The sequence below is a fragment of the Zalophus californianus genome, chromosome 4 (genome assembly GCF_009762305.2).
Source record: "Zalophus californianus isolate mZalCal1 chromosome 4, mZalCal1.pri.v2, whole genome shotgun sequence".
Lineage (NCBI taxonomy): Eukaryota > Metazoa > Chordata > Mammalia > Carnivora > Otariidae > Zalophus > Zalophus californianus.
In genome coordinates this window covers 6,364,671-6,385,635 of record NC_045598.1, presented here as the reverse complement: position 1 = coordinate 6,385,635, position 20,965 = coordinate 6,364,671, and the positions used below count along the sequence as shown (strand labels likewise).

The 20,965-nt window shown below is 53.0% G+C and overlaps 1 protein-coding gene across 3 annotated transcripts; it reads left to right on the top strand.

Annotated features, from left to right (window-relative positions):
* The first annotated feature begins 237 nt into the window (after positions 1 to 237).
* Positions 238 to 15,200, top strand: ENO1 (enolase 1). Of its 3 annotated transcripts, none has more exons than XM_027614080.2 (12): positions 238 to 256; positions 3,235 to 3,328; positions 5,803 to 5,898; positions 7,305 to 7,363; positions 9,108 to 9,177; positions 9,581 to 9,714; positions 10,154 to 10,376; positions 11,655 to 11,852; positions 12,420 to 12,621; positions 13,164 to 13,272; positions 13,448 to 13,506; positions 14,764 to 15,200. In XM_027614080.2, the coding sequence occupies exons 2-12, from the start codon at positions 3,244 to 3,246 to the stop codon at positions 14,831 to 14,833; spliced, it is 1,305 nt and encodes a 434-aa protein (XP_027469881.1). In that variant the 5' UTR covers positions 238 to 256; positions 3,235 to 3,243; the 3' UTR covers positions 14,834 to 15,200. The 3 variants fall into 3 exon arrangements, with proteins under 3 accessions (XP_027469881.1, XP_027469871.1, XP_027469891.1); XM_027614070.2 differs by having other exon boundaries at positions 240 to 372; XM_027614090.2 differs by lacking the exon at positions 238 to 256 and adding an exon at positions 714 to 869.
* The last annotated feature ends 5,765 nt before the right edge of the window (positions 15,201 to 20,965 follow it).

The window sequence follows — 20,965 nt, the reverse complement described above, 5'->3', positions numbered from 1 at the left end:
CTGGCACGTAGGAAGTGCTCAAAAAGCATCAGCTCTAATTGAAGGAAAGTGAACTTCCTTTCGGCCACCTCCGCCTAATACCCATTGTCTGGCCGACGCACAAGGACAAAAAGACCGGGTCACCCTGGCGGACGGGGGCGGGGGAGGGGCGCGCAGGCGCAGACCGGCGCACGTGGCCCCAGACACGCGGCCCCCGGCCCTGCTGCACACCCCGCGGGGGAGTCGGACCGAGGCGCACGGCCGCCAACGACTCCAGGTCGGCGGGGTCTTCCGCACTACACCGCGGGGCGGGGCGGGCCGCTAAGGTCGTCGCCAAGGTCGTGGGCCGGACGTGAGGCGCCAGAGCGACGCTGCGTGCGTGCGGGACTCGGAGTACGTGACGGAGCCCCGAACCCTCATGCCGGCCGCGCCACCCCGCCCCTCTCCGGGGCCCTGGCGCCACAGACCCCGCTCGGCCTGGGGTCCCAGTCGGGGGCGGCAACGGAGGCCGTCTGGGCAGGGACTCGCCCCCACCCCCTCGGAGCTGCGGGGTAGTCGGGACCCCCCAGCCCCGCTCCGCTCCGCGTCCCCGGGTCGTCGCTCCCCCCCCCGCCCCGCCCCGCCGCGGCAGCCGCCGCAGTCCCGCCCCTTCCCGGGAGGTGCGGGCCCGAGTGACGGCGCGCCGGGCCAATGGTGAGGCGGCTCGGCGGGGGAGCGGGTTAGGGGCGGGAAGTGGGCGGGCTCTCGGGGAGCTGGGCAGGAAGTCGGGGCAGGCGGCGCGGAGACGAGCTTCGGGTACTCAGAGCGCCCAGACCTTGCGGCTTAACGCTCGTCCTCCGTGCCTGCAGCACCCTCTGCTTCTTTCCCGGGCAGCGCTATCCGGCAGCCAGGTAGGGACCCGGGGAAGGGCTGCCTGGCCGGCGCCCAGGCCTGCGGGGCCCTGCCCTTGGGTCGGACGGGGACGTGGGATGGGCGGGTCGGCACGTGCGAGCCGTGCTTCGCCGGAGGGGCAGGAGCTGATTAGCCCGGGATTACGGATTTACGGGGCCGCAGCACTGCCGGGAGCTCGGGAGTGGGGCTCGCGGGGTTTTTGTGCAGCGAGCGCGGAGGGTGCAAGGGCTTGGGGAGATACAGGCCTACCCCGGGTGCTCGCTAGAACGAGGCCTTTTCTAAAATGGAGGGAGAGGCAGGGAAGGAGAGATGCCCAGAAGCCGCGATCCCCTCCCCCCACTAGCAGCCCCGCTGATGGCCCTCGGCCTGCATTCGGGAGGCTGGGGACGGAATGGGCAGCGACTAATGAATGGAACTTCGGAGGGTGTTTGTTTTTGAGGAGCCTGCGGCCGAGCCGTTGCATAATTGGGGAAAGCCGTCCAGGCGACCTCGCCCAGGTCAGGCAGGAGCTGCTCCGGCTCCCCGGCCTGGCCATCGGCAGTCGGCCCCCGATCTGACGTTAAAAGGACGTATTTTAAGAAAACTTCTGTTCGTTGTTTTTCCTGCAATGTGGTCTCCCTTCTGTGCAGTGTAGCCAGTGGGTGAGCCGTCGGGGGGACACGTAGGCCCTGACTGCCTGGTCCACAGGCAGTCACCCCTGGTCCAGGGTTCAGTCCAGGCAGATAAGCTGTGAACACAGCCCTCCTTGCTGGTCTTGCTTACCGAACCTTAATAACTTAAGGAATAGTTTTCTATCCAATTTAAAGATAAGATGAATTTTATTTTCACACTCTCTAATAAAGCATTTTTTCTTAATGTCGCTAAAATAAAAAACGACATTTTAGGACAGCACGAGGATATAGTGTAATAAAGATGTTTTAAAAGTGCATCTAAAACCTATAAAGTAAGTCTGGGGTGGCCTGGGGATGGGGGGAGATTGACTGCAAAGGGCCTGAGGGGGCTTTCTGGGTGGTGGCAATCATACACAGGTTTATCATTTGCCAAAACTCAAAAAGTTAACTAAAATCTGGAAACTAAAAAAAATACGTTGAAACAAGTTGGCCTTTTTGTAAGATAGTAAATAAAAACTAGATAGTTTTTTATTGGCTAATGAATAAAACTCCGTTGTTGCATAGACCGCAGAGCCACAGAAGTGACTTCACTGTCTAATTTTGAAACTTATAAAAAAGATAGATGCCATTTGCTGCTTGAGAACATTCCACACAAGATCCTGAAGAGGATCCCAGCTAGATAATGGCTCTGAACACTAGCCCAATTCCGCTGGGCCACTTTCAGTCCTACAAGATCATCATTTCTTCCTTAGAAGGGCCGGGGGGCGGGGGGTGGTGAGAAAGGGCTTTCTTTTGAGAACTTGGTAGATCTTTGTAGCTGCAAATCTTTTTTTTTTTTTTTTAAGGTGCTTTCAAAGAAAGCCTCTTCCCGTGGAGTATCTTAGCATTCAAGGATAGAATCTTTTTTTTTTTAGTCAAAGATTTTATTTATTTGACAGACCGTGAGAGAGGGAACACAAGCAGGGGGAGTGGGAGAGAGAGAAACAGGCTTCCCGCTGAGCAGGGAGCCCGACATGGGGCTCGATCCCAGGACCCTGGGATCATGACCTGAGCTGAAGGCAGATGCCCAACGACTGAGCCATCCAGGTGCCCCTCAAGGATAGAATATTCTAGTTTCAAATTAACGACATTTCATCCAGGTTTTTTGAATGGGTAAAAGGCCTATTGAAAGAAGTACTAATTAGATGTTCTTTTTGGTGTGTCCTGTCTTGCTAAAGATCCAAGTACTGTGAAATGTGAAAGGCCCAGAAATTGGCAGTAACAAGGACCACAGTGTACAGACCATGTCCCCAGCTCTGAATTCAGTATTCTACTACAAACCAGATTTTCCTCCTTGGATCACCTTGGGGTTTTTTGTCCTGGATGGGTTTGCTTGTGACCTTCACCGTCCCCTTGGTCCTTACTTGGTCCCTTTCATTCCCATGCCAACCCTCGTTGAATAACCCGCTTCAGACCATCTTCAGCCATTCTGCGTGCCAACAGCACATTAATCTTCCCAGTTGTTTTTGGTTTCTCTCTGGCACACATGACCAGGCTTTCTTTGCTTATAGGACAAGCGCTGGACTAGCGGGGTTTGAGGCCCTGCAGAGCTGGGCCCAGCAGCCTTTCCCCAGTCTTGGCAGCCTTCTTGCATCCCCTATCTGTCCGGTACAAATTCTTTCTAGTCCAGGAATCCTCAGAAGTGATTCTTCGAATGAATGACCCAAGGTTGCGTGATGGTTGATGGGAAATATGAACTGTTGTTTCCGTACAGAAAGTCACCATGTCTATTCTCAAGATCCACGCCAGAGAGATTTTTGACTCTCGTGGGAATCCCACCGTTGAAGTTGACCTCTACACCTCCAAAGGTATGTGCACCTTTGTTTCTGCACCTCCTCTATCACGCTCCATCTTTTTAAAACTTAAAATGACAGAGCCTTTGGCAAGGAGAGGTCCATTGTAAAAAGCCTTTCCTTCTGATGTGCACGTGCTGGTAGGTTGTGGTTCCTGACCCCCAGAAGATGGGGAGGGCTGCCAGGCATGGGGTCCTTGTCCTGCTACTGCTGGGCATTTCAAACAAAACCGCTTGGCTCCCAGGTCATTGAGGCCGGGGAAGTAAGGTGACACCTTGTGCCTAAAGGGCCCCATCACTAGTTTGCTTCACCACTTGCTCTGAGCAAAAAGCAGATTTGGTGTGGTGGGATGGAGCTTTCTCCCTTGAAAGGAAAGGGCCCGGGAGTGCAAGTGTATGCAAAGTATTCTGGTTTTTGTCTCTAGAAATCATTCTTAAACCAAGGATGGGGAACAGTTCTTACGTGTGGGTGTGGGGCACTCTAGAGTCTCTTCTTTTTTTTAACCTGGCTCTAAGTACCCCCTAGGAGGTACTGCAACAAAAAAAATAAATAAAATGGGGACTCTTAAAAGCATTCCCCTTGCACCCTCCAGCAACATGTCCGCTATTGTCTAGATGGACCTCTTTGGTGAGGTAGGAAAATGAAGCTTCAGGCAGAATCACCCAGTGGTGCTGAGCACACAGACTTGCCAGTCAGAGCTGAGTCACTGTCTGTGGAAACTGCAGCCCTTCCCTTCCTGTCCTCCCCTCCCCCCTTGCCCAGGAAAAGAAAGTCCCTTGAATCCAAGCATCACTGAGCAAATCCCTGCTGCGTTCTGCCCAGGGTTACTCACTGTGGTGGGTGCTCTCAGAGCGGGGTTACTTTGCGCATGTGCTTCATGCCTAGGACCATGGGTTCTCGGAGGATGCTGGGTATTCCCTTTCGTTTTACGAGATTGGCTTGCTTAGTCAGAGGGTGGAACTTCCCTCTTAGAAATTAATGGACTGGGGCACCTGGGTGGCTCAGTCGTTAAGCGTCTGCCTTCGGCTCAGGTCATGATCCCAAGGTCCTGGGATCGAGCCCCGCATCCGGCTCCCTGCTTGGCGGGAAGCCTGCTTCTCCCTCCTCTACTCCCCCTGCTTGTGTTCCCTCTCTCACTGTCTCCCTCTGTCAAATAAATAAAATCTTAAAAAAAAAAAAGAAAGAAAAATTAATGGACTTAGCCAACAGTGGAAAAAAGACTCAAGATACTAAAAGATTGTTGGGAAGGGGGTATTATCCTTTGAAACACTTTAAAATGATCAAAATTAATATTTTTTGAAATTTAAATGAATGGAACTCTCTTGTGTGTCTCTTGGTGCTTTTCAAAAACAGGAAATTGCGGATTTGTTAAGAGCCTCTCATCACTTTTTTTTTTTCCTTCAATTTACTTCTTAGAGCAGTTTTAGGCTCACAGCAAAATAGAGCAGAAGAGACGGAGAGCACACACATCCCCAGTCCCCACACGCTCACAGCCTCCCCCACCAGAGTGGGACGTTCTGCACTGAGACATCATCACCCAAACTCCATAGTTCTGTTAGGGTCACTGGCTTTCATGGCTTCCTCACCACGTCAGCTGTGCACACACAGGCATAGTAACCGATCATTTGATTAACATACCTGGTGTTTTTTTCCCCTCTTTGTTCATATGCCTTCGCCCACCTCAGATGGGGAAATTCCTTACAGTTTCAAGTAGATTCTAGAGGCTGCCTTCATTTCCTGCTCCCCTGGACCTGTCTGCCCTTGTAACCAGATCACTACAGTACCTTTATTGACTCTGCCCCCCAAGATTAGCCACATTCATGCCCCAGAGTACAGGTCTAGCCAGATGGTTGGGTTCTGTGTCTGAGAGAGTGCATAGGGCAATGCTTCGTTGTGTTCTAGTGTTATTAAATTCACACTTTTATTATCTATTCTTTTTTATATCTCATAATGTTTTATTGATTACATGTTTGAAATGATAATCTCTTGGATATATTTGGTTAAATAATAAATGAATTTCCCTCGGTTTCACTTTGTAACTTCAACATAGCTACCAGAAAATCTTAAATCTCTGAAGTGGCTTGCATCATATTTCTGTTGGGCGGTGCTACTGGGGGTGGTCCCCAGGCCAGCTGCAGGGTACCACCTGGGAGCTTGTTAGAGATGCACAGTCTTCGACCTCCCGTTTCAGAACCTGTATTTTAACAAGATCGCCTGGTGATACGTGTGTGCGTTAACATCTGAGAAGCTCTGCTTGAAAACTTCTTCCTTAAACTAGAGAAATCCACCAGCTTTGCCTCAGGGTCTGCCCTAGAGACTGGTACCAACGTGAAAGGCGGGGGAAACGGACTATCTGAATCTCCCAGTTGGTGGAAGGAAGTGGCAGCGTTGCCTAAGAGATGCCATCTGCGAGGGGGGCGGGACTCTGGCGAGCGTTGAACTGTGTTTCTCAATCGTGACTCTTAAAACCGCCCTCCCTCAACATCCAGGTCTCTTCAGAGCTGCTGTGCCCAGTGGTGCCTCAACTGGTATCTACGAGGCCCTCGAGCTCCGGGACAATGACAAGACCCGCTACATGGGGAAAGGTAAGAGTCAGAGTCCCAGCCCGTCCCTCTGGAGTGTGGCCGCGGCACCCCTTGCCCGTTTGCACCCCACTCTCTGTGTGCCTTCTATTCGAGGGCAGCGCCTCTGATTCGGCCTGTGGTGGTGGTGGTGAGCACGTACACAGGAGAGCTGGGACAGTTGGCCTATTGATTCCAGCCTTCCTAAACCAATAAACTCGGGGGCACGAGTTTTAATGCTGCTTCTCTTACGGTTTGTCTCCAAACTGGAAAACTCCTTGGGTAGGCCAGGGAACCTCAGGCTAAGGAGATGTGTCAACTAATACTAACTGAGGAGCCCTGCCATGCTCCCAGTCTCCGAGGGTGTCGTCTCAGGAGAGGATCTGGAAGGTCTGGTCCGTGGCTCACCTGCAGATGAGTCCCGGTAGTTTGAACTTTCTGGTGATGGGTTCACAGAGGCACCAGTCTGGTCAAGCTAGCCTCTGCGCAAATTAACCTGTTAACTGTTGTTGCATTGCTCCCCTTTCTGTAGACAAGAGTCTGTGTGGCCAAATTAAAGAAAAGCAGGTGGGGCCAAGACCATGCATTCTCAACAGGGGCAGTATCGACCCGGGGGTACAAATTGGTTCTTGGGGGAGACAAAAATATCCTATGATGTTACCATGACTTACGGCCCTCCAGAGGGCCACAGTATGGATGGACGGTGTATCTCCAGTATTACATTTTCAGAGGAGGGCAATTAGGGAGAAAGTCTAAAAAGACTGCAGGGGAGGGGCAGACATGAAGTGAGCTGGGGAGGCCCAGGGCCAGAGATCCAGCGATCATGCTGCAGAAAGGCAGTTTGTCCTGTGGGCTCCCGCCGCCCACGGCCCGGGCGGGTACGGGTCTGGAGCCGGGCTGTGCCTTGCCTGCACTGTGTCGGGGGTGGTGACCCATGGTCCTCCGACTCCCCCGCCTTCCTCTCTCCTTTCTCTCACTCCCTGTCCTTCACAGCCTGTTCTCTTCTGAGTCTGTCTTTTTTCCTTCTCCGTCAATCTCTACTGGTCAGGTGTCTCCAGACCTGTTAAGTATATTAATGAGTTCCTGGCACCAGCCTTGTGCACACAGGTAATACATTGGACATTCTGTAGTCTCTATGGCTGGTGTTCCCAGTGCATGGTCTTGCCAACTAACCCCCCTTCAGACGTCCTGAGACGGTTGCTCTGTGTGTGGCTTTAATCCTTGGGGGTCCTAGGTAAGAGCACTCAGACTGGGCCAGAAAGCACCCTGATTCTGGGGGGGACAGAGAAATGGGGATTTAAAAGCAGGCCCGTTTAAGGTCTTTGGGTGGGCTTCTGGATATTTGGGTTAACATCATTGGTGGTTCGCTCAATGCTGCTCAAGCCTGTTTTTCCTTAATGTTGGTAATTTGATACGATTGTTCCTTCTAGGTGTCTCAAAGGCTGTTGAGCACATCAATAAAACTATTGCACCTGCCCTGATTAGCAAGGTAGGACCCGCCTCCCGGTAACTAATGTATTAATGCCCTCGGAGAGTCTCCCAGGCCAGTGGGCCTTCCTGGTTATGGAAGAGCTTATTCTGAGAGCTAAAGAAGCCAGTCGGATTCCCTGTTGTGCATGAGAATGATCTCACCTTTCCTAATCCACCCCTGCCTGTGTGTCCCTGTCTTAACAGTGCATGGAATTGGATCAGAGCGACGAGAGAGACTGTCTCATGGCCTCGGTTTTCCCCTCTAACTATTTTGATCTTGGGGAAGTTGAGATCCACATTTTAAGAGCGGCTCTTGGGCGTTGAGCACAGCGTCCATGGTGACCTGACTATTTTTCACGAACTAGGGAATTACTGTATTTCTACTGACTTTTTTTTTTTTTTTTTAAACAAAGGAACTCTGGTTAAATAAAATCTTAACTTGGAAAGTAAGCTTACAGAAAAGTTGAGCTGCTGTGGGTAAAGTGGGGAGGGGGGACCAGACAGCCCAAAGCTGGCCCCAGCCCCCCATCTGTTCTCCTTGGGCGTGGTCTCCCCCCACCCCGAATTGTTCCTGTACACCAGCAGCAAACGGGCTCCTCGGTTGTGTCTCTCCGGCATGCTCACCTTGGCCTGTGCTTCGGAGCGCTCAGTAATCGGTCCCAGATGGTCTCCCGTCGCTGCTCTGTGGGCTCACGCGCCCCGAGCCAGCCTCCCGGGCTGTGTGGGGAGACACCCTGTTCTCTGCCTTGCGCCCTTACCTGGCGTGACTAACGCAGCGAGCAGGCCTTTCCTGGACATTTTTCTTCCCTTGGGGGAAACAGTTCTTTAGTCAAACTCTTCATGAGGGTTTGCCTCAAGCCATCATCCTTGAGTGGTGGCTCACTTTTGCCAAATGAGCTTTGCCATAAACGCCAAAGATATCATATTATTAATGTGGTATATGATGGAGTTACGGATGGTTTTCTTTTCCTTCAGTCTTTATGCAAAGAACGTAATAAATTAACACATCGTTAGGATCAGTTGTGGAAGTTTTAAAGTAGTGTTGACTTTGAGTAAATTTCTTTGAGCTAATTTTTAAGACACCCATTTTTGGGGGGCTTGGGGGGGTTTATTTTGGTTGGTAGGTTCCATGCCCAACATGGAGCCCAACTCGGGGCTTAAACTTACTGCTTTGTACTCTGACCAGAAATACACTTTTTGATCAGTCAAGCATTTTGCTAAAAGATTCCGGACTCCTTGCCAAAGTGCTGTCTGTCATAAGATAACGAAGTTTGGCATCACTGAGAATAGCCGAGAGCGGTGGTCCTGTCACTTAACCCTTTGAGGAGCACAGCTCGTTTGCACGGACAGAGTTCTCTTCTTTATTGTCCCCCCAAATCACACTATTCTGTAGTGCTACCTTTGTTAACATGTACCGGGCAGTTCTGTCTTAGTGTGATGTTGCTTTGGACCCCCTGGGTGGACTAACCTCTGTGGCACTGGGACCGAACCTTCCACATTTCATTGTTGGCTCCCTGGTGCTTGGGAGAAATGCCTGATAAAGGGAGAGCAAGGAAAGCGCAGTGTTGTGTCTCCCATTTTCTCTCGATTCCTCCCCTGCCCCCCCTTTTTTTTTGCTTACCAAACAAATGTATAACATAGAAGCGATTCAGACTTTGCACGGGTCCAAGGTTATCTGGGCTCTGTCACAGGAGTACAAAGGTCCTGCGGGGGGTGACAGCACCCACCCCCCCCAGGTGACTGACCCTCTCTCCTCCCTGTAGAAACTGAACGTCGTGGAGCAGGAGAAGATTGATAGACTGATGATCGAGATGGATGGGACAGAAAATAAATGTGAGTTGCCCGGGGTGGCGTGTGCTGGTCTCCCGAACACCTTCGACCCTCTGGGGGTTTTCGGGGCCTCTCGCCTGACCTGAATAAATTTTTAAAATCAAGAGCAATACCAGCTGAGGCAGCACTTGTGTAGGGTTACCCAAAAGAGGCTTGTGCTTTGGAATAAATCCCGTGGTTTGTGGAATTTGCCAGAGTCCCATAGACCAAAGAAAGGGCTTTCTCTTAGGGGGAGAAAGCAGATGAGTCCCCATGGAGTGCTGTTGCGTTTCTGGGTCGGACACGGGGAGTAGATGCGGTCAGGAGAGGAAACGTTCCGAATACAGTCCGGGGTGCACTCCATTGTGGGGGTGCAGGCCAGAATGCTATGAGTGAGAAATACCTCAACCTAACTGTTCTGTTCCAGCTAAATTTGGTGCAAACGCCATCCTGGGTGTGTCCCTGGCTGTCTGCAAGGCGGGGGCCGTGGAAAAGGGGGTGCCCCTGTACCGGCACATTGCTGACTTGGCTGGCAATGCTGAAGTCATCCTGCCGGTTCCGGTGAGTGGCTTGGAACCTCCCACGTGAGGAGTTGGAGGTATTTGCTTACTTGTGGGGACCTGAGACCTCCCACATCTTGGTCTCATCCACATGTGACTGTCCCAGCACAGTGGGGAGGTCTTGGCTGTGGACCCCTGCTACTTGCTAGAAGTGCCCCTGAGCCAGGGACCAACCCCCTGGTACTCCACATCTCTTTAACTGTTGACAAGGGGATGAAAAATCATGCTGGCCTTGCTGGGTTGTGTGTGCGCTGAGGCGGTAGCCAGTCCTCAGGACAGCAAGCTCACCTGGTGGTGATCGCTGCCCTTCCTCAAGAGAGACCCGGTGAGCATTCTAGAGTCACACGCGGCCCCCTCTGGGAGCCATGCGGTCGGACGTGAGGGGGCCGCTGGGTGGGACTCTCCGGGCCAGATGGCCGAATTTCCCTGTCTCTCGCTAGGCTTTCAACGTCATCAACGGTGGTTCTCATGCTGGCAACAAGCTGGCCATGCAGGAGTTCATGATCCTGCCCGTTGGTGCGGCCAACTTCAGGGAAGCCATGCGCATCGGAGCCGAGGTTTACCACAACCTGAAGAATGTCATCAAGGAGAAATACGGAAAAGATGCCACCAATGTGGGGGATGAAGGCGGCTTTGCGCCTAACATCCTGGAGAACAAAGAAGGTAAAGGCTCTGGTCGGGGGTGGGGTGAGGGCACGTTCTGCCGCTCGGCCCTGGCTTTCTCAGCCCATGGGCCACACCTGTCCCTCACCAAGTACCTGCAAACGGAGGTCTGGGGAGGGATGTGCGAGCTAGCGCTTAATTTTCAAAAATAACAAGGAATTTCCTTATTTGATTTCTGAGTGTCCTGGTTAAATTAAGCTCTTGCCATTCTTTCTTTCTTTCTTTGATTTTATTTATTTGAGAGAAAAAGTGGACACGCACATGAGTGGGGGGAGGGCAGAGGGAGAAGCAGATGCCCCGCCGAGCGGGGAGCCCGACCCTGGGCTCCATCCCAGGATCCCGGGATTGTGACCTGAGCCAAAGTCAGATGCTACACTGACTGAGCGCCCCAGGTGCCCCTGTGTTCTTGCCATTCTTGCACCACCCCTCGGTGGCAGAGTTTTGAAGTCTGTGTTCAGTAGATGCTATCCGTCCGGCCTGCGACCGTCACCCCCTCAGCTCATTCCACCACAGGAACGTTTACGTGGCGCCATTTTGCCTGGAGCCCTTAGGCACAGGCTTGAATGTACGAGTTGAGTCAGACACAGTCTTGGGACAAGAACTCCTGGCTGAGCCTTTGTTGTAGAAGGAAAGGAGGGTTCAACCACATTTTGTTGCCTTCAGGGCAACTACTGAAAGAAATAAGCATCCATCCTGCTCTTTGGGTCAGTCGTAGGAAGTGCTGGTGCTCAGTCATTTTGACCTACACAAAATGGCTCTTTCACGTGGTTTGATGTGATGGCTTGGAGATCTGTGGTGTGGAACAGGCGCCGAGTGGCTCTGGCCCCTTCTGTACGGGCAGCACTGCCAAGTGAGGCCGAGCCCGGGCTGGGGGTGGCAGGCCGCGGGGGCAGGGTCTCACCCTCACCCCACCCTCCTGGGCTCCCTCTCCAGTCCCAGCTCAGCTCTGTTGAAAGCCCGTTGCTCGGGACAGCTGATCTCAGCTGGTCACGGTAACGGTCTCGGCCAGCACAGCTGCTCCTAGGTGCCAAGTCTGGTAGCATTCGTCAGTGAGAAAGCATCTGAGTCGAGACTGAGTTTCCCACTTGTCTGCTAGGGGCCCTGACCAGCGGTTTCTTGTTCCGACGCAAAAAAAGCACTGGAATCATGGAAGCGATGGCTGGGCCCAGAGCACCTCTCGGGCTTCCTGTTAGGGTTCCCGTTTGACAGCTGTTAAGGGAACTTTGTCCCCCTGCGTGGTTTCCAACCGTGTCCCCCCCCCCCGCCCCCCCGTTGCAGCTCTGGAGCTCCTAAAGAACGCCATTGGGAAAGCCGGCTACACCGACAAGGTGGTCATCGGCATGGACGTAGCTGCTTCTGAGTTCTTCAGGTCGGGCAAGTATGACCTGGACTTCAAGTCCCCCGATGACCCGAGCAGGTACATCACGCCTGATGAGCTGGCCAACCTGTACAAGTCCTTCATCAAGGACTACCCAGGTGAGTGCCCGCTGTTGGCCTGGTGCAGTGGGCTCTTCTGTCCCCGTCACAACCATCTTGGGGGCCGAGGAGAGCCGACCTTGAGAACTGACGGCCAGGGGTGAGGTTCTCGGGGAGCTGGCGCTCTTCTAGGCTCTGGGCGTCACTTAACGCAACGGGGTAGAGACTGTTGATACTGTTTCCTGGGGGGGGGGGGGCACTGAGGCACAGAGTGCATTAGTAATTCGCCCAAGGACACTCGGCACGCGGTGGAGCAAGAATCAGACTGGGAAGTCTAAGCCCCCGCATTGAAATGCAGAGTTAGAGATTGTGCCCGAGATGGGCCGAGACAAACCCCACTCTTAGCCTCCTGAGCCCACGGACAGAGCCGTGTCTCGCTTAGCATGTGCAGGGGCCCAGGATGGCAGGCGACTTTGGTGGCCTGTCACAGGAGTCGGTGGGCAGGCAGGAGTCTTTCCGGGCCCGGAGCTGGGGCGCCGGTCCTGTCCTGCGGGGGGCGGGGGGGGCCGGACAGGGAGGTTCGGGTTGCCGGTCGCCATGGTACAGACACGGCTCTCCTCTCCCCAGTGGTGTCTATCGAGGACCCCTTCGACCAGGATGACTGGGAAGCTTGGCAGAAGTTCACTGCCACCGCCGGCATCCAGGTGGTGGGGGATGATCTCACCGTGACCAACCCGAAACGGATCTCCAAGGCCGTGGGCGAGAAATCGTGCAACTGCCTCCTGCTGAAAGTGAACCAGATCGGCTCCGTGACCGAGTCTCTCCAGGCGTAAGTGCCCTGGGGCGTCGGCGTCGGCAGCGCGAGGGGCTGAACCTCAGCCGGAGCTCCTGTCTGCTGGGGGACGGGGTGGAGGAGGGGAGCTCCTGCTTGGAGCTGGAACAGAGCTTCCAACTTGAGCTCCATGTGGCTTCGAAGGAAGCAGTGGCACCAAGGGGCCTGGGGCATTGGGCAGCTGTGGCCCAATCCTGACCACTTCGTGCTTCTAGACCCGTGACCTGTTATTTCATGGAGAACGTCAGTCATAGGCACTGTCAGGGGAGACAAGTCTCTCCCCTCCAGGGGGCTGAACCCTGATTTTTGAAACGTGACTTAGAGGCTGAGAAGGTCCTCAGGGCTCTGTGAGTAGAGAGGAAGGTGAGGATTATTGTCCCCCAGCAGTGAGAGCTTGGTGGCAGCTCCTGGCTCGACCCTTCCTCTGGTCTCCCACCGGGGGTGAGGAAGCCTGGCATCAGGAGGGCCCGAAGGGGCCGCTGTGCCCGGGAAATGAAGTCCCACTGTCACGACCATCTGGGTGGTTTCCTGACTTGTAGGTGCAAGCTGGCCCAGTCCAATGGCTGGGGCGTCATGGTGTCGCATCGCTCTGGGGAGACCGAAGATACCTTCATCGCTGACCTGGTGGTGGGACTTTGCACCGGGCAGGTAAAGAGCTGCTTGACTCTTCTCTGCCCTCAGCTTCCCGAACACAGTACAGTACCAGGAAGGAGCGGGGCAGATGGGGTCTGGGTGCCCCTTTATCTCCTCCTTCCTGCCCGAAACGCTCATGAAGATCGAATGTCCATGACAGGCATATTGACCTTTCCTTTTCCCCTTCCAGATCAAGACAGGGGCACCTTGCCGATCTGAGCGCTTGGCCAAGTACAACCAGATCCTCAGGTAAAGAGGAAGCCTCCCTGCTCCGGTGTGTGGGCCCCACTCTCCACTGGGAGCTCCTGGCTCGGGGGGGTGTGTGCAGATGCCGGCCGGGGGCCTGGCCTGAGCCGTGTGGGGTTGGGGTGAGCTGGACGGAGAACCTAAGGCACCTTGCCGCATGGCCGGGAAGCTGGAGCCTGAGCCGGGCTGGGCTGCCATCTTCTGGGGGAAGAGGGAACAGGTCCCCTTTCAGATAATTTAATCCTAGAATTTTGAGAGCTAAAAGAGAGCTTGAGTGATGACCTAATTTAGCACCCATGTTTTGTGGAGAAGGACAGTGGGGCTCAGAAGAAGGGCAACAGGAGGGGTCCCACTGGAACCCGGTGCTTCTGGATGTTCTGGTCCCCCCCCTTTTTTTTTTAAAGATTTGGTTTATTTGTCAGAGAAAGAGGGGGAGTGGTGGCAGAGGGAGAAGCAGGCTCCCTGCCTGATGCGGGACTCGATCTCAGGATCCTGGATTCATGACCTGAGCCGAAGGCAGATGCCTAACCAACTGAGCCACCCAGGCGCTCCATTCTGGTCCCTTTTTATTATAACGGGTCCTTGGGACGCTCCTGATCGTGGAGACATGCCTCCCTTTTTTGTTCTTTTTCCAGTCTTGCGGGGACGGGACCGTCTCTTTCATGAGCCCGCCCCTGTTACTCTTCCTTACACTGGGACCTAGTAGGACACGCCCCCCTGCCCCCGTCGGCAGCCATCGGCACTCCTGCGGGGCTTGCTTTCGGTCACGTACACTTCCTCCTCCTCTACGGGAGAATCTTAAGCATATTCCAGTCATAGGATTTCACCTATAACACTTAGCCTGCATCTCGGAAGCAGGGCCGTTCACGTGTTAGCGCCGCCACGGTGCCGTGAGAGGGTCTGGGATTCGCGCTCGTTCCGGGACGCGTGGCCGGGCGGCCCCTCCTTTTGTCCCCATGCCACGTCTCTCCAGAAACTGGGTTGTCCTTGTGTTAAAAAACATTTTTTCTTACATTCCAAGAAGCAGTCCTGACCCTTCTTCTGGTTTGTCTGGGGGCGGGGGAAGGCGGGAGGGGACAGGGCAGCAGATGGCCCACTTGCTGGGGGAGCTAGGTGCACGGGGAGAGCCGGCTGCTCCTCTCTTCTCTCAGCTCCAAGCAGCCGCATCGAGGGGAGGCTGGGCCTCTGGCTCTGGGTGGGGAGACGTGGGTCTTGGGAATGGACATTTGACTTCTCTTCTCCCCCCCCCCCCTTCCCAAGAATTGAAGAGGAACTGGGTAGCAAGGCTAAGTTCGCCGGCAGAAACTTCAGAAACCCCCTGGCCAAGTAAGCTCCAGGCGGCGCACCCCGAGTCCTGCGGTCCTGAGTCGGCTCATTAGACCTCTGCTCCCCCCGGGCAGCTCGAGGCCCCCAGCCGAAACTGGCCGGGGACCCTGCGAGTTAGCTGCCCCCTCCCCTCCCTGTGATGTTCTCACTGCTTCCTTAGAACTGCCGCAGAAGCCAAACCTCGCCATCTGGAACCCTGCTGGAAACCCTAACTCTGTAATCGTGCGATTGGCCCAAGTCATTGTTTTCTCACCTCACTTCCACCCAGTGTCCGGAGTAGTCACGTCTGTCTACTTTATGATCTTGGGGTGTCCACAGGCGAAATCCCCAGTGGTTTTGTGTGCAGAATAAAAAGGCCTCAGTGACCCATAGGAATGCTGTGTGCGTGTGTCTATGGAACAGTCTGAGTCTGTCGTCCGGCTGTGGGCCTGTAGGAGTTGGAGGCTTTGGGTCATCGTCACCAAAAGGGACAGGGTGCCTGGCTGGCTCAGTTGGTAGAACACGTGACTTTGGGTTTTTTTTTTTTTTTTTTTAAGATTTCTTAGTTGGGAGAGGGAGGGGCAGCAGGAGATGGGGAGAGAGAGTCTCAGGTCTGCCGCAGGGCAGGATCCCACAACCCGTGAGGTCGTGACCTGAGCTGAGACCAAGAGTCAGATGCTTAACTGAGGCACCCAGGCGCCCCTGAGCACATAATTCTTGATATTGGGGTTGTAAGTTCAAGCTTCATGTTGGGTATAGAGATTACTTTATAAAAACAGAGTTTTAAAAAGGGGGGTGTGGGAGGGCCAGTAGTTGAGGACATGTCATAAGTCCTTGGGCAGAGCAGGTGAAGGGAAGAGGGGAGAAGGCAGCATGTTGGATCCTTCAACAGAAGTGGGGTCCATCTTGGGAGGCATTAAGGTTCAGACATCTTACTGGGGAGACGATGCAAATGCAGAGCTATTACAGATGATCTTGGGGTGGTGGTCTCTAGGTCACGGGACCGTGTCATTGTCCAAACTGGAAGGTCTGCCAGAGTGCAGGTAACCATTCTGGGCAGGCTGGGCTGTGGTTTCTCAGTTCCTGGGGGAAGCATGTGAAAGGACCATTAAAAGGGACCTCTGGGGAGGCGGGAGGGCATCTCGAGGGTCTTGGAAACCCTCTTTAGATTCATACAATTTAATTCCATTCATACTCACTAATGTCCAAAAGCTACAGGTGATGGACGCCCGCTGTACTGTGTGGTGCAGATGGGAAATAGCCTTACGGAAAGCCCTGTTAGAGAGCACTGAGCACCGTATGCGAGGCAATGTGTCACTTAGGAGCCAGGGGCAAAGTACTGTGGTTGCTACCCGCCCCTCGGAGGGGTCTGCTGTTAGCATGTCATTTTTCTTACTCTCATGTAGTCTAATCAAGTCTGGTATTGTGTTTTCATACCCAGCTGGGGGACTAGGGGGCCCCCTTGTGGACATTCTTGTTCGTTGCATATCAGTCAGGATTTAACCCAAGAAGCAGAACCATTGGAAAAGTCGAATCAAGAGACTGATCACAAGGAATGGCTTCTGAGATTGCGGGGCTTGGCTGGGCAAATCCAAAGTTCATAGAGCAGCCAGTCAGAAGGGAAGATGGCCAGGCACAAGTGAGGCGCTGAGTCACAGGTGCAGGGTCTTCCTTGGAGAACCTCAGGCCCTGCCTTGAGGACCTTCCAACTGCTTCAGTCAGGGAATCCTGGGTATCTGGATATCCAGATCATCCAGGATAATTTAAAGTCAAGTGACTCGTGGCTTTGATTATGTCTGCCAGATAGCTTCACAGTAATACCTAGATTAGTGTTTGATTGAGTAACTCTCGTCAGGTTGATGGCCATAAAGCCACCACCCGTTGTCAACTCCGCAACCGGACGCGGCCCGCTTAAACCATATACCTAATCTCCAAATAACCGTAACGAAGTCCTACTTACACCTAATGTGCTACGACTCCTGCAGCCGAAACCACTCTTCCCAGGTGTTCATGGCTGGTTTCTCTCTGAAAAGTGATTCTGGAGGGAAAGGAAGCCTTCCACACCCGGCATGGAGCCCATCGCTGGGCTTGAACTCATGACCCTGAGATCAAGAGTCGGTTGCTGTAACTAACTGAGCCAGCAGGCGCCTCTCTTTTTTTTTTTCGGCTTTTTTTTTTTTAGCTTCGTATTACAAATGCTTTTCCACAAAACATGTATTTCTCATCTGTGGTTGTCTTCCAACTTCCTGCGACTCTGACACTAGAACAAAACTCAAGGGAGAACTTGAAGCAGTTGGGTTCTCAGACTGGGCCATAGAGTAGAAGCACCTGGGAAGCTTTGAAAGCTCCCACTGTGCCGACGAGCTGAGTCAGAAGCCCCGGGTGGGACCCAGAGCATCGGTCTCTCTTTGAGCCTGCAGGCTGACCGAGCTTGGGAAGCACCGGTGTGCGGTAACGGGGTCGCAGGGTCGGGGGCGCCATCGGGCAGGGCGCAGATGTCGGGCTTCCCCTGGAAGACCGCAGTCCCGGAAATTCTTTCCTGGGTGAGTGCATCCGGGGCTTGGAGACGGCAGCAGCACTGTGCTGCTGGGAGGGGCCGAGACAGGCCTGCTCCTGGATGGAACTCCACAGGCCCAGGGCCTGTAGATGCGGCCGGCCAGCTCTCCCCCAGGCGGGGGGAGGGCCAGACCCTGCCTCCCCTCGCAGCAGCCAGGACGCAGGCAGTGCTGTGGCCCAGAGCCCAGATGGAGCTAGAGGGGCTCCGATTCTGGCCCTAACACCGAACAATGGTGCTCGGCATCCCCATCTGTAAAAGGGGGCTGATCATACAGTAGCGCTACCTTGTGGGTTGTTACCTAGTACTGGTGATGCTCATGTCGACTTAGGCCCCCCACAACTAAGCAGTCAGGCATGGACATCCTTCTCTAAGAAGAGGTATAGGGCATGGGGAATGAAGTTCTTCAGAGCATATAAAGCACCTGCGGCCATGATGAACGCGAGATGGAGAGTTTGGAGACGCCCAGAGCAACCCGGGATGGAGTATGGGCACCCACTGGGCCAATCTGCAGTGTAACGACCTTATTCGGGTACAATCTGGGTTCAGTAACAGGCACTCCCAAGACTTCCTGGAGCCCGTTCTCAAAATCCACCCCCACCTCCTGGACTCAGGCAACCGAGTGTTTTTGTTTGTTTGTTTTTAATTCTAATTAGCTGTCGAAATCTAAAAAGGAGATTTCTTGTAAAAATTCCACTTCCTGGGTTCTACCGGCTCAGAAGCTCGGCTACACGGGGCCTGCGTTTGTAGAAGGCAGCAGTTGGCCACTTCCGACGACAGCTGGGGTCCCACCTGCCTGCTTCCCTTACCTGCATACCTGCTCAGCTCACCTCAGCTTGCAAGTCTGCATCCCCCGGTCCACGGCCCCTGCCACAGGCTGATACCTTCCCGATTCCTGCCTTTTCTGTGGAAACCCTCTATCCTCAAGGGTTCTGTGAGTCCAGGTCCCCCAAGGCTTCTCTGCCACTGACAGCTGATCTCTGGTGCCTTGAGGGAGCAAGGAATCCCCAGACGCAACCTTGAACACCTCAGCTTATCCAAACCCAGAAATGGGGTGGCCAGGTGCCACCTTCATCCGCTTCCGCTCGTCAGCTCGAGCAGGAGGCCAGCCTGGCCAGGGGCATCCGGCTGCCTCCTGCCGATCGAGCTGCAAAGTGTGAGGACTGCAGTCCACTGGGACCAGGGATGATAGCAGACTCATTTGCATATGTGACCTAAGATCGTAATTAAACCCAGGCGCCCCAGGGGTGAGAAGTAAGCACATTAATTCAGGAGCAATTAAAAGCCTCCAGCTGCTGAGACTGACTGACTGATGACAGTCGGCTTTTTGAGGGGGGCATCCTCGGGTCTAGCAGGGGCTAGATGCCCCAGACTCTCAGCCCTTCTCTAGGACCCCCGGTGCTATTCCGGAGAAGTGGCCGTGCAAGACCAGGCCCTATCATTTGTGTGTAGGTGTGTGTGTACAATTCAGTGGCGGTAAGTACAGCCAAAACGGGGGCGCCTGGGTGGCTCAGTTGGTCAAGTGTCTGCCTTCGCCTCGGGTCAGGATCCTGGGTCCTGGGATCGAGCCTCGCATTGGGCTCCCGGCTCAGCAGGGAGCCTGCTTCTCCCTCTGCCTCTGCCCGTCCCACTGCTCATGCTCACTTGCTCGCCCTCTCTCTTAAATAAATGAAATCTTAAAGAAAAAAAGTATAGCCAAAACACTGTATATCACTATTATCTATTTGCAGAACTTTTTCAGAGTCCCAAACAGAAACGCTTCACGAGTCGGCAATGACTCCCCATTTCCTCCATTTATTCTACTTCCTGTCTCTGTGAAGTTGCCTATTTTAGATATTTCATCAAAGGGAACTCGTATAATTTTTATCTTTTCTGGCCTGGCTTATTTCGTTTAGCATAACGTCTTCAAGGTTTATACATGTTTATAGCGTGTGCCAACACTTTATTCCTTTTTACAGCCAGATAATATGCCATTTTGCGGGGCACCTGGCTGGATCATTTGGCAGAGCACGCAACTCTTGATCTCGGGATCATGAGTTCGAGCCCCATGTCGGGTGTAGAGCTGACTTAAATAAATAAAAACTTAAAAAATAAAATAAGGTGATTATGTATTAAAAAATATTCCATTTTATGGACATACCACATTTGTTTATTCACCTGTTGAAGGACACTCAGGGTGCTTCTACATTTTGACCATGGTGAACAGTGCTTCTGTGAACTTACATGTTCAAATATCTGTTTGAGTCCCTGCTTTTACTTCTTTTGGGTACGTACTGAGCAGTGGATGCCGGGTCATAAGGGAGTTCTCTGTGTAACTTCTGGGGCACCTGCCAAACTATGTTCCACAGAAGCTGCACCATTTTACACCCTGCAGTGATGGACGAGGTTCCCACGCCTCCGCGTTCTCATCAACATTTGTTCTTTCCCATTTTTTTATTAGGGTCATCTTGGTAGGTGGGATCTCACTGTGGTCTCAATTTGCATTTCCTTCATGACTAATGCCGAGCATCTTCTCATGTGCTTATTGGCCATTTGTTTCTCTTCTTTGGTGAAATGTCTTTTCAAGTCATTTGGCCATTTCTTTCTTTCTTTCTTTCTTTTCTTTCTTTCTTTCTTTTTCTTTCTTTCTTTCTTTCTTTTAAAGATTTTATTTATTTATTTATTTGAAAGAGAGAGAGAGCACAAGCATGGGGGGCGGCAAGCAGAGGGAGAGGGAGAAGCAAGCTCCCTGACGAGGGACCTGCCCAGGACCCCGGGATCATGACCTGAGCCGAAGGCAGACGTTTAACTGACTGAGCCACCCAGGTGCCCCCCATTTTGACCAGTTTAAAAATGTACAATTCTGGGTTATGTTTTTTCACAGAGTCTTGCAACCGCCCCCACTGTCTAATTCCAGGGCACTCTCATCACGCAGAAAAGAAACCTCATGCCCACAGGTGTCACTGCCCAGTGTCCCCCATGGCTCCTGGCGAGCCTTCATCCACGGCCTGTCTCAGGCGCTGTAGCTGTTCTGGATGACTCACGTAAATGCAGTCATTCAGCCAGCGCTCGGTCCTTCGTGTCCGGCTTCTTTCGCTTCCCGTAATGTGTTCGAGTCTCACCCCCACCATGGTGTGTGTCCTACTTCCCTTCTTTTTATAACATTCCCTCGTATGGAGAAGCCACCACCGCCTAAACCAGAGGTGTACCCTCAAAGGTTTCCTGTATTTACTTAGGTCTTTGGTCCATCTGAGTTAATTTGGGGGTAAGGTATTACATATGGATATTGAAATCCAGTGGTTGGACATTTGGGTTTGTACTTTTTGGCTACTCTGAATAGTTCTGCCGTGTACATTCATATGTAAGTGTTTGTACAGACCCATGTTTTCAGTTTTCTTGGATAAAGTCCTAGTAGTGGAATTGCTGGGTCATAGGGTGACCCTGTGTTTAACTTTTTGAGGAACCGCCAAAGTATTTTCCACAGTGGCTGCCCCATATTACCTTCCCACCAACACTGGGAATGTAAAACTGGGAATTCTACACATTCTCACCAATATGTGTTATTTTCTGGGTTTTTTTTTTATTATAACACACTAATGGGTATGAAGTGATATCTTCTTGTGG